A 13653-nucleotide genomic window follows, 5' to 3' on the forward strand; every position below is an offset into this window, starting at 1 on the left:
GTTGAATACCTTACCGATCCACCCATGCATGACGCGATTATAGCCCTTGAAATGGCAAAATGGCAGATGTTAAATATCGGTTTCTTTCGAAAACCAGCCAGATCCGCACAGGCTTGACTGGATTATGGTCTTTGAAATTGGAAACAATGTGTAATAAAGCCTCCATATTCACATCACATGGTATATGTTACTATACTGTTATAACGGCACCTATCAACTAACACAAAATATTTAAAGTGAACTATCAATATGTTGCCTACTTCCCTTACGGACATGCTCTGAATAGAAAATAACCAACCAAGCCATGTTATAGAGCGGATGCACTCGTGTAGTTTAAACTCATTTATTTTATAACGATTGAGAAAAAAGTTATTACAACATTATATTTATCACTCTCGTTTGCACGATGTTACCCGAGAATGTGGTCTTGTCTTGTGTTGTGGGGGAAACCGGAGTACCCGGCAGAAACCCACTTGTCCGGCTTGGTGACCACAAACCAAATTCATATGCGCCTAGGCAGGGAATCGAACACGGGTCGCCTAAGCGAGAGCGAGTGCGCTAACCACTGTGGGCCTCTTGATACTGAAATCCCTATCAAAATAGACTTGTAGGTTCATAATGATCTTTTTAGATATTGTCAATGTTTGAAACAGTTACATATAATTTCTTTAACTGATAAATCTCTGTAAACCGCATAAAAGCATTTACAAAGTTACACTACTCTGGCCAAGAAGATTAAAACTGTATAGTTTTTGGATCTGCTGAGAGATTACATCCAACTACGAAACGATCATTTCGTTTAGAACAAATCTTCATACAGCAAACAAATTATGCCACCAATTTGATATTCCATTCGAAACTCCTCGGCAATGTTCCATAGAAAACAACCTCGGAAGTTTGCCGGAACATCCGTACAGGTAGTTTTTAAAAATAATAATAGTATTAATTAATTGTAGTGTTTTGTTTAATTGTTCTATTGTGACTACCATTTAAGTGTTTTACTGCATAAATAATTATGATTCCCAGAAGTCAAGTCATTCAGTTTAATTGCTCAATTGAAATAACGCGATCTACTTGCAGCGTAGTTAAATATTAAGATTTCTTACATTGTGAACCGTCCATATACATCCGAGGGTTTTTTTGGATGGAAAATGGCCGAGGTGCTCCGATGACTGATATTCGTCTTCAACGTTATGACGCAATACTGACAAAATGGAATCCCTTCTAAGTGGTCTAAATGTCTACCAGCCTGAACAAAACTCATAATGAACCCGACTTAAACCAACACCTATCTTTTTTCCTTATTTCAAAGGAATCCCAATTGTTTTTCATAACAGACAAAAGGGACCAATTAAGGTTGAATTTCACAGCATATGTTGGGTTAGGTCACATCAATATAAACCAGAGAAGCGTTTGTTTAACCATTTGTTCAGGTATTCCTTTGAAACCGGCGTCGTGGTATCTGTTTTCTCTGCAAAATGAGTCCGAACTGTAGCCTTAAGTGTTTTCATTGTCAGGTCATTTCTAGCAAAGAGTCGTTTCTATCTTCGGTGTTACCAAACACTGACGTACTTGCAGATTTCAATTAAACACATTCTCTATTTAGTCCTTTGAGTGATGTCAAAAGTTGTTTCTGTCACTGGTTTCGTATAAAATTTCGCACATTTGCTTCGGAAGCAGTACGTTAAAAGATAATTTGAACCATTCGGAACATCTCGTCCATTTTCCATACAAAACAACCTCGGATGTATATGGACGGTTTACAATGTCAGAAATCTTAACAATTAACAACGCTGAAATTAGATTGCGTTAATTGAATTTAGCAGTTAAACTTCATGACTTTACTGTTGGGATCCCTAATTATGTATTCAAAAATTCGCTTCACTGGCAATTAATTTAAACTTAATAATATAAACACCCCCTCAAGCGTCAATTCCTGGAACCTCCGCTGTAAAGTATGATTTGAGCTAGCTCATTGTAAGACGTAGATCATATTTTAGTTTATATATCTATATATATATATCACTTTATCTATTCAGAAATATTTTAAATTGCAAGACTGTAAGACAGGTAGCACATCATCCACAAAATTCCCAAAGTGCAGGAGTAAAAATCGTTCGGTTTAAATGTTAATGCACCTGTCATTTGTAACCACGGCCCCACCCCACCCCACCCCACCACACCACACCCTCCAGGTCCGGGGAATAGCCGGGACTTTGACTTTCGGTCCAGCCCAGCCAACCCCGGGTAAAATCCCCGCCTTGCGGGGACGAACTGACGATTAAACCCCGGCCAAATGCCCCCGCACACCAGAGACTCTATATAAGGCCCAATCTCGGCTTAATTTGGCGCTATGACAAAACCACCGCGGTCACCCGGCTCTGCGGGGCCACCTGGAAAGTAAAAACACGGCCCTTTTCCCCGGCTATCCCCGGTTTACCCCCGGACCTGGGGGGGGGGCGTGGTTACAAATGACTGGTGCATAACCTGGTCAAATCATTATGGCGCTTGTTTTTATCTTTATTCAAAATTGTACATGAACAATAAGAGCGAAATATTCTGGTGTTTTAATCAGTGGCTCACAGTATGTAGTAAACATCTTTTATTGCGTATATTATATTGAAACACTTGGCAATAACATTGTGAAGTACTCTTGAACCTATTTGCGCATTGTATTCAAAATAACAAATATATACAAAATAAACAGTTTTTGCACTCGATTTTCATGTAGATATATATATATATATATTTAGATTGGTTAAATGAATTATGCACTCCATGAACTTTGACCTCAATTGTTGCACTCATTAAGGCTCTTTTTGGTGAGAAATTGTAATTTACATAATTTAGGATACTACGATATTTTACCATCTTTTTGCATTAACAAATATTGCCTAAAGAACCATTACCTTGGCCTCTTTTTGGAAATCCGAGGCAGACCACATTGGTTTACGGAAAGGTGCGCGATTTAGGGCATTGATGGTACTCTTGGGAACATCTAAAACCTTGATTCCTAAATCAGAACAAGAAAGGCATAGCCATTGACAAAACATGCAATCTGTTTAAGCCCCTAATCCCCTGAATCTGAATTAAAGTTTTAGGAGATTTTGAGAGTTTGGACTCAACCAATAGCATGTTTTGTCAATGTTTATTCAACTCTAGTTTTGATTTTTGTGTCAGCATTTCTAAAATATGGTTGAAGTTCTTTTCAATGGAACCATTAAACGCCTCACCGAGCATCATAGTCTGGTTCCCTGCTTGCTGATATTCCATACAGTTCGTCCCGATAACGATAGGGTAAGGGGAAGGAACTCCAGACTACGATCACCAAACCTTTTTGGACAGACCACAGTTCACAGGGAGAGGAAACACGTGACTTCAAAGGGGTTCTCATATGGGTCACCACGGGCCACAACCGATGTAAACAAACAACAAGTAAGTGACGTTAAATTCTTAAGATTATTTTGACAGAAAAGATACCAAATGATGCAATCCTTTGCCAAAATTTCAACTTGACGGAATTTTGTAGAACGATATGCAACGCTGATATTTTGGCAAAGAATTGCTTCATTAAAATAGAGCAATGTGTGTATACCACGTGATAAATTGCGTCATAATTTCTACGTCGGAAGGCATTTTTCTTCGAATAAAGACTTTAAACAAAGATGACTTGACATTTTCTTTTTCACTTTAAATGAAACATAGGACAGTAGACTACACTGCTTACAGTAACCCGCCTGCAATATTATTTTTTATCAGAGTTTAATTGTGAGTCTAGTTTTTTAAAACACTTCGACAAAACTTTTCACAAAACGGCCGTCTGACGGAGCACTGTCAAAACATTATGATGAAACTAATCACCTTATCAAACTTCTGTAATAAAACGAAGGGGGTGGTCTTTAAGCGATATAGACTGCCCTTTGTTTCAATTAAAATGGTATTGTAAAAGAACAGTTATCTTTGTTTTATGTCTTCATTTTAAGCAAAATGTTGCCTTCCGACGTAGCATTCATGACGTATTTAATCACGTGGTATACACACACTGTACAAGCAGATAAGAAATAGTTCGCACGTGTAGAGGCAAAAAATAGCATAGTCTTTTATAGGCTAAGAAATATTTTCATAGTTTCTGTCAATTTCGTTTTAGAAATTAATGTTAGTTTCTGGCTTGTTTACATAGGTTGTGACACGTGGTGATCAATGTGAGAACCGTTTAAAGTCACGTGTTAACTCATCCTGGTATAGTAACTTTATTAAAACATTTATGGTACGCTCAAAACGCTTCTGTTTTGATAGCAGTGCATGCCGCATTGGCATTGCTTTTCATCCCACCTACACATCTGTCATTTACCAAAGCGGATAATACAATAACTATAGTATTATCTTACAGTGCCCTCTCAATTCACGGCTGTTGCCATAACTTTTACTGGTGAAATTACAGAAACTGAAACCCCATGGTTAGGTGCACACACATCCATAGATATCTTATTCGCTCGGCTCTATTTGCGCAATTGACTTCTATGTTTACTCATCGCGTTGAATTACAGACATTTCTTATTGAATTTCATTATTATCATATGAGCCGCATGGTGCGATTTTGGGCCTTCTGACTATTATAATCATTCTTAAAAAATGCCCCCAAAATGTTGTTTTTTCAATGTGTCTTTATTCCTTCCAAACTTCCAAATTATCATTGGCGCTTTATTGTTGATTACTTTTACTCATATTTCCATAGCAACCACGTATTTCGTCCCGTCTCAGTTCGACTGCATTTCTTTGAACCTGTTTGTTTAAAAATACTAAAGTAAATCATCAAACTTTTCTTTATTAATGTTTCATACATGTTCCCTGTTAGGATAAAAAAACTAAAAATATAAGCGTATTAGGACACTGAAGAAAAAGATGCACTCTTACTCCCAAGTAAGATTTACCACAATTAATTCAATTGTTTTGATATACCAAAAAGGATGAATAAGTGTCGAAAACAATGGTTCTTATGAAGGATACCGAATTCAATTTGAAAGAAAGGTGCAAAATAACACGGTCATTCTACCTACTGAGACAATAGTAGATCACAGTAAATCTTTTAGCATTCACCAATCATTTAATATTTTTGCGTTTCAGCTATAAATTACACGGTTACAATCTTGTTCCCAGTATTTAACATTTTCCATAAATGCATTATTTAGCAAGTAGTTAAAGGTTTATCACTCAAAAATTATGTTTGTTATACATGTGTATGTATTGATTTTGAATAAGAGTGCCAAAAATATGAGTGTTCAGTCGACACCCGTTGGCCCGAAGTCCCAGGGATCGGCCAAATACTTCGAGCCTCGCGAATATCGAGCCAAGCGGAAATGCTGACATAGAATGCAACAAAATCGGTCCTTAATGGCCAGTTCGAGCCAACGAGGAAATCGAGCCAAGAAATATCCAGCCAACGGGTTTCGACTTCATGTATTTTCATTAATTTACTTTTGGAGTATCCTCTGTGTGTAAACGAAAAAAGCGCAATGCATGTTTTTATATGCAGAAAGTTAAGAGATAATTATCATCATGAAATTTACAGCATTTTCTCATGAAATGTTATTTAACTGAAACACTCAATAAAGCAAACGGACGCTCGAAGGCCAAAAATCGCACAAAACGGCTAAAACATGAACATTAAATAACGACATAACTTGATAACGGCCACAGCGCTTTTGTCGTGCAACACATGTAGCACTTACACGGCAGCTCGGAGTCACGGGACGCCGGCATCGGGTATCCGACACAGGCTGTAACAGCGGGTGCGTAACAAAGAAGGTCGCCCATTAACTATAACAATGCTTTATTTTACTTTTAACAATATGCAAATACTATATTTCCACAACATCGGTAACAGCAAATTCACTTAACAATGGCTGAAACAATTGCACATTTTTTTGCATTAATGACAATATTCTGAAAACAATTGTATAAAGGATATTTTGTTTGTTTCCGTGTAAGATATCAATGTATTAAATGCTTTGTGTTAGTTAATAGCAATTTGTCAGAGAAATAAAAATGATATTTCATTGTTTTAAACAGTAAATAGCAATTTATCAGAGAAATAAAAATGATATTTCACTGTTTTAAATAGTTAATAGCAATTTATCAGAGAAATAAAAATGATATTTCATTGTTTTAAACAGTAAATAGCAATTTATCAGAGAAATAAAAACGATATTTCACTGTTTTAAACAGTTAATAGCAATTTATCAGAGAAATAAAAACGATATTTCACTGTTTTAAATAGTAAATAGCAATTTATCAGAGAAATAAAAACTATATTTCACTGTTTTAAATAGTTAATAGCAATTTATCAGAGAAATAAAAATGATATGTCACTGTTTTAAATAGTTAATAGTAATGAATCAGAGAAATAAAAATGATATTTCACTGTTTTAAACAATTTATACTTTTCTGAAAATCTGCAAATCATTGTCATTTAAATCCATTGCAGGCATATAATTAAAAATAAAATGTGGTCATTTCAGTGTAAGACTGCAATATGTTTCACATGATGAATACCCATAGTAAATATTTAATTCACGGCTACACCACTCGTGATGTATAGCGTTTGGTGCTTGCTCAGCGAGATTATAAGTATCTTCCATGGCCGAGGGTGTAAGATAGGATCATTCCGACCCGAGCGTAGGGTGTTTTGCGGAAACGAGGTTAACGGAGTTTCCGCAAAACATCCTGCTCGAGGGTCGGAATGAACCTATCTTACACGAGCGGCTATGGTAGATGCTTTTTCTCCCACCTCAGTTTAACAAACTTAAGGAAAACATGTATTTTTGCTGGAACTTTTGTGCTTAGTGAAATAATTGCGTATGGATATGCGATAATTCGTGGCTGTCATGGATATGCGCGCAGTGATTCAGATTATGTTTATAGTCAAATCGGTCTTTAAATAGTTCTAAGGAGAGTGAAGCATTATTACTTGAAAGGTGCGTGAAAACTGTTTTATGGTGACATTTGAAGTGAGAAATAATTAGTTAGCGTTCTAAATATTGCCACAAGACAAGATTTCCATGATGCTACAGACGACATTATTCAACAGGGAGGTAATAACAATGTGGCGACCATTAAAAAGGAGTTCCATACGGGCATTTTATCTTTGCCCGTGGGCAAGATAAGAATTTCTAGCATGGTTAAATTATTGGATCTACTTATCTGAGGTGGGAGAAATAATAATTCCGATCTTTTAATGAAACATATCAATTATGTATATTCATCTATGGTGTTCACGTCGTGAAATATATCGCAATATTAGATTGACCCCCCCCCCCCTGCATCCCCACCCCCAATAATTTTCTCTTTAGATTCTTATGAATTATAAACCTGAAAACTAAAACTTCAGGCTTATTATTCATAAAAATCTATGATTTATATTAATCTGGAAATTGAACAAAATTGTAATGTGCGTAAAAATATTCTTCGCAAAGAAACGGGTTTAAATAAGAGAAACAGTTAAATAATGTTTGAAACATTGAGTTATCAAATATCATATATAATCATATATATTCATTTGTATGTTTCAATTAACCGCCGAGAAGAAATGAAATATTATTATAAGGTAGAATTATGCACAAATCCATTATCGATCGGGACTCAACATAAAAACTACCACTGATACAACGCTAGCAGAACGCGTTCATTTCAATAAAATTTGAAGTAAAAAACATCAGCAGAAAAACGCAACAACAACAACAATAACAACAACAGCATCTTTCAGGATATTAGTATTACGCCAAGTGCATATGAGTGCATGTACCTTATGAAATTTGTATGCACAGAGAACCAACTCAAATATATTTAGGCCAACATAATGACACTCTTTTGCAAACTGAAACACGGAAATTATTAGCCAGTTTGACCCACGCTGTGGTTACACTAAATACCAGAGCATGGCAAGCAAGTACCCGCCTTCCAGTGCGTTTTTAGACCACTTCCGCTGATGTACTTCCGGTGATTGCCAGTTTGACTCACGCTGTGGTCACACTAAATGCCAGAGCATGGCAAGCAAGTTCCCGTCTTCCAGTGCGTCTTTAGACCACTTCCGCTGATGTACTTCCGGTGACACTGAGGACACTGGAAGGGCCGCTCGTTGGTGTGGAGGCGGCGGTGGAGCTTCAAGTGCACGAGTTGTGTGAACTTAGCGGGGCATTGGCGGCAGTGAAATGGCCGGTCCCCGCTGTGCAGCCGCATATGCGTCTTCAGGTTAGAGGTGGAGCTGAACCGCTTCCGGCACACGCCACACTCATGCGGCCGCTCCCCTGTGTGCACGAGATGGTGTTTCTGTAGGTGTGCAAGCTGCGTGAAGGCTTTCGAGCACGTGACGCACACGTGCGGTTTCTCGCCTGTATGCGTGCGCAGATGTACTTTTAGGTTGGAAAGCTGACCGAACGTCTTCAGCAAAACTTACACTCATAATGCATTTTCCCGTCCACTTTGGTCAAAGGATATGGCAGGGAACTCTGACCATTCTTTGTGGTCGCGGTTTTCTTCTTTGTCAAGTTCAAAGCTTTCTCTTTTGTATCTGCCGGGCTCGGGTTGCAATGTATATCCCCGTATGTTTGGGCTTCCTTGTTAGGTGAAATGGTAGCCGCTGGCGGCTTTGAAATTCCTTCACATTTGTTTCCTTTTGAAAATTCGGTTTTAAATGCATTATTTTCTCGCATTGACGGACATTCACCGGCTTGCCTCTGTCTGAATGCGAAACTGAAATCGACTGCTTTAGGAAACATTTCATATGGCCAAGCATGTTGAAATAAACATGGATCCGGAATAATATTCAAGTGATGTCTTGATGGAAATATATTCAGATAGGGAACACTGTTTCTCATCCACGTGGTTTCTAACCCGCTTAGCTCGTGACAGCCCCTTCCGTACATCCAGCAAAGGTAGCAGTCCCGGGCGTGCAGGGGCGACAGCGCGCCGGCCCCCGAGCTAAACATGGTAGGAATCGGGATATGAAAACTCTCCATGTTGTAGCCGAAACTTGGCCTTAATCTGTCGATATCTCCACCAAATCCGCTGTTTGGTAACATCGCATCCAAACTTCTTTCAGCTTCTCCGGTACAGTTTTCTCGTGAGGAATGTACGTTGCGCACGTGCTCACGTGGTGGATGCATCGAAAGGTCAAGACATGTGTCAGTCCCTGTGTGCATATTGGCGTGCACGTGTAATGTTACATGTGTTCGCTGCTGCCTCTGAAATTTATCAAAATGAAGACTCACTCCAATGGTATTGTAAGTTCTATTTTATAATAATAATAATAACAATAATAACAATACTACTACTACTAATAATAATAATAATAAAAATAGATGAATAATAATAATAATAATAATAATAATAATAATAATAATAATAATAATAATAATAATAATAACAATAATAGATAAATAATAATAATAATAATAATAATAATAATAATAATAATAATAATAATAATAATAATAAAAATAAATAGTAATAATAAATAGTAATAATAAATAATAATAATAATAATAATAATAATAATAATAATAATAATAATAATAATAATAATTATAATAATAATTAAATAAATAATAATAATAACAATAATAATAATAATAATAATAATAATAATAATAATAATAATAATAATTAAATGAATAATAATAATTATTATTATTATAATGATATTAATGAAAATTATATATAAACAGAGCTAAATAGTCACCGAAGTTGATAACTTTATGATTAAAATCCGCTTGTCATGATTCAGTATTCTTACTTGTTAAAAATCAAAATGTATCATTCAATACATATTAAAGAGAATTCAAAGTATGATATAATACCTACTTTTATAATGAGGAAAAATATCAGACCAACGACTGTTGGAAATAAAAGAAACCACTTAAAGTCTCCCCCATACTGCTGACATTTAAAAGTAAAAGTCTCCGCAGTACTGCTCTGTGGCCCTAATTGTTTAAGGAAAAAGCTAACATCCTACATCAAAGAACGAGCGGCTAATTCTTTGCGCGTGCAATTAAAACGAAAAGTATCATCGAAAGCATTTGATGTTTTGAAAGAGATACCTCTTCAAATGTACAAAACACATTTTGAAAGGCACCATTATCTCCGCGATAATATACCCTATCATCTTCAGAAAGAACAATCCAATCTATTTACTTTCATGCGATATTTCAACAACCACTATGCTTTGGAAGGCAGTGGGGATTGTTAAAGTGTTTCCAAATTGTAAAGGAGCCAATGTTTATATAAGCGACAGCCCTTCCAAAAAAACATCTTAATATTTTTCAACACCCATCCATAACATGACTTAAGTGTCATCAAAACTTTCTGAATATCAATCAGTTTTTGATTTTCTCTTTTTACTTTTGACGCTGCACCGCGCAAATGAATTGTAAATACAAGAACTTGAAACAGTTCAATATGCAGCCGTGCAGATGTTTAAGTACCCTTAAATGAAAATCTTAGGCTAAATCGAACGTAATTTAAAAATAAATAAAAAATAATTGTAAATATTATGTTCCCCCCAATTATAATTATCAAACTAAGTGATTTCGTCAGAAAACCTCAGCTCATGATTTATAGAAAATAAAACTGCCTTCTTTTTCTCCCAATTAATATCATTTGATACCCAAGGATTAATGAGGACAAATAATCATAATCAAAAACTAATATGCTTTTTCACTTTTTCTAATTATGCAGAGAAAAAAATGATGCATTTTCCTTAATTAATTGGACAAGCGATGCTTTTGTGTAGAATAAAGTTTTCCTTTAAGGTTTCAATAATGTTATCAAATTTCTTTTAAAGCAAAAGTTGAATTTTAATTAATTAATATCTTGTGTTGTTTTCGATTACATTTTATAACAACAACAACTGCTGTGCAATACGTTAAGAAAAGTCAAAGGAGATCGCAAAACGGAAAGAAATAAACCATGAATTGACTGTGATGTTAACTTGTCCGAATAAAACTGGATAGCTAGCTCTTTACTTAAGATGGTGTGGAACTGGGCAAATAAATATAGGGTCCACAAAGATTTAAGCCAAGATTTATGGCTGCCAAACTTGACCATCTTCTTTCGTGTCAATGAAAAGTGGCTGGCCCATACATCATGAAACAATTTGTGTAATAACTTGGTGAAGTGTCGGTCGCTCATATTTTATGATTAATGTTGTATTAACCAAAATCTTTTGGCTTGGGAAGATGCATAAAATAAGATGCAAATGACAGTGACTTTTCTACATTTAAGTAAATGAATAAACGAACAATCGAGTTATTAATAACATTAAAAACAATAATTTTATAAATTATAATAATAATAATAATAATAATAATAATAATAATAATAATAATGATGATGATGATGATGATGATGATGATGCTGTTGCTGCTGCTGCTAATGCTGCTGCTGCTGCTGCTGATGATGATGATGATAATAATAATAATAATAATAATAATAATAATAATAATAATAATAATAATAATAATAATAATAATAATAATCACAATAATAATAATCACAATAATAATAATAATAATAATAATAATAATAATAATAATAATAATAATAATAATAATAATGATGATGATGATGATGATGATGATGATGAAACAAAAATAAAAATATATAAATGTGCTGGCAATAATTACCTTTAGAAAAATATAATTAATAGTATCCTTATTTATCAAAAATATAGAGAACCTAAGAACCATAAAATTAAGCTTGTCTCTTAAATATAACTTCCAATATGAAATGGTATCACACGAAAATGGTCTCACTTTTGCCCTTATTTGTTAGTGTCCATACACTGCATGGAACTAGCCATGAAACTGCCATATTTTGAAAGACAATGCTGTCATAGGCGCAATTAGCCTCATGTCAAATACGAGCAATTATAGTAAATATAGACCCTTAGATTATATGCAATGTGGCTCTTTACTGGATATAATGGTTTCTTTCAATTTTCTTCCCAATTAATTTGCACGCAAAAATTAGAAAAAGAGTTACTTTAAATACAAATTCGTTCATAATATTTGTCTAATACGACCTTAAGTTTCAATTTTGTGGACAATATAGGGTAGTTTTGTCAGCGGAAGATTGAGATCGACTCTCATTGTATCTAATAGCCTTGATCGTAACCCGGCGGTCCCGGACTTTCACTGTGGTACCGGGTAAACCTAAAGGAACCCTGATAATGAACTTAGATTACATTGTCCCCTTTTGTTCAAATTTAATTTACCTTTAATATGACACGCGTTTTTGCTCAATCAAGAAATTTCATTTTTATTTCAGATTGAAAGATAATCATTATTAGTGGAATGATAATAATGTAACTTTTAACTCTAATGATTACAGTGACCTCTTTCATAGATGTCACTATTTTTTAAATTGTTATACTTTTATCAACGAATCGCTAATTAATAAAGAATATAAAACAAGTTACCTTGTTCCGAAATATTATCAGGTAGATATCGCTCCAAATACAAGTTTCCCATACACTTAAAATGGTACGAACATCAAACAGATCCGTAAATAAAACGCATAAAAGTAATATCACGACAGATATACTTTTCTTATGCTTGAACGGTAGTTTGTTGACTTTTGTAGATGTTCAGTTTCATTATCATAATTAATAAATAAGTTTATGAAAAGCCTGCAGATCACGTGGTCCTCCCAGGACCACCCCCAGGTGCGATATCCAATAAAACATCGTCACAGAATATAGACGATACATTCATATTTACTACAGCATTTCTACTGCAAACCGATAACATCGCTTATGCTGAAAAAGCGACTGAAGCACGCATACGCATTGCCGTTTACATAACAAACTGTAGCCAGATACCAACTGACCGCCCCGAGCTGTTGACCGCCCCGAGTGGTTGAACGCCCCGAGTTGCCCGAGTGGTTGAACGCCCCTAGTGGTTGACCGCCCCGAGTGGTTAAACGCCCCGAGTTAATGAACGCTCCGAGAGGCTCCGAGTGGTTGAACTCCCCGAATGGTTGAGCTCCCCGCGTGGTTGAGCGCCCCGAGTGGTTGAACTCCCCGAATGGTTGAGCTCCACGCGTGGTTGAGCGCCCCGAGTGGTTGAACGTTGGCTTCATGTGCGAAAGGTCCCGGGTTTAAAACCCTGCCGCGTCATATCGAAAGACGTTTAAACATGGTACCAGTAGCTCCCTTGCTTGGCGGAGCGGGAGCGGGGGATACTTGGAAAATGGTGTACTCAGTATTGGTTTTAACCCCGTGAATATGAGCTTTACATGCACCAAGAGGTAGTATATTCGCAAAAGAGATAGGGTATCGCACGCCGGTGTATCATTCTCTTTTTCCCCAAATCTTCTGATATCTGGATTTGAATGGGAATTGCAGTCACTTCTATCTCTCGCTTTTGACTCACGTAGCATGACCGGTGTACCTGGGTACTCTTAAAGATGCACTCTTACTCCAAGATAAGATTTACCACAATTAATAATATAGTATTACCAAACATGATGGTTAAATGCCGAAAACAATAGTTCTAATAGATGCCGTGTTTAATTCGAAAGAAATGTGCAGAAAACACGGTATATCTACCTTAGCAGACTATAGTAGATCACAGTAAATATTTTAGCATTCACCAATCA

The 13653-nt window shown here is 35.8% G+C and overlaps 1 protein-coding gene across 1 annotated transcript; it reads right to left on the bottom strand.

Moving 5' to 3' along the window:
• Nucleotides 1-7429: 7429 nt before the first annotated feature.
• LOC128236446 (PR domain zinc finger protein 1-like) lies at nucleotides 7430-12585 on the bottom strand. The gene is given in 3 exon segments (XM_052951306.1): nucleotides 7430-8441; nucleotides 8444-9239; nucleotides 12473-12585. Coding segments are annotated over 2 exon segments (1167 nt in total). The 5' UTR covers nucleotides 9198-9239; nucleotides 12473-12585; the 3' UTR covers nucleotides 7430-8028.
• Nucleotides 12586-13653: the final 1068 nt, after the last annotated feature.

Source organism: Mya arenaria, chromosome 6 (genome assembly GCF_026914265.1).
Source record: "Mya arenaria isolate MELC-2E11 chromosome 6, ASM2691426v1".
In the NCBI taxonomy this organism is placed as follows: domain Eukaryota; kingdom Metazoa; phylum Mollusca; class Bivalvia; order Myida; family Myidae; genus Mya; species Mya arenaria.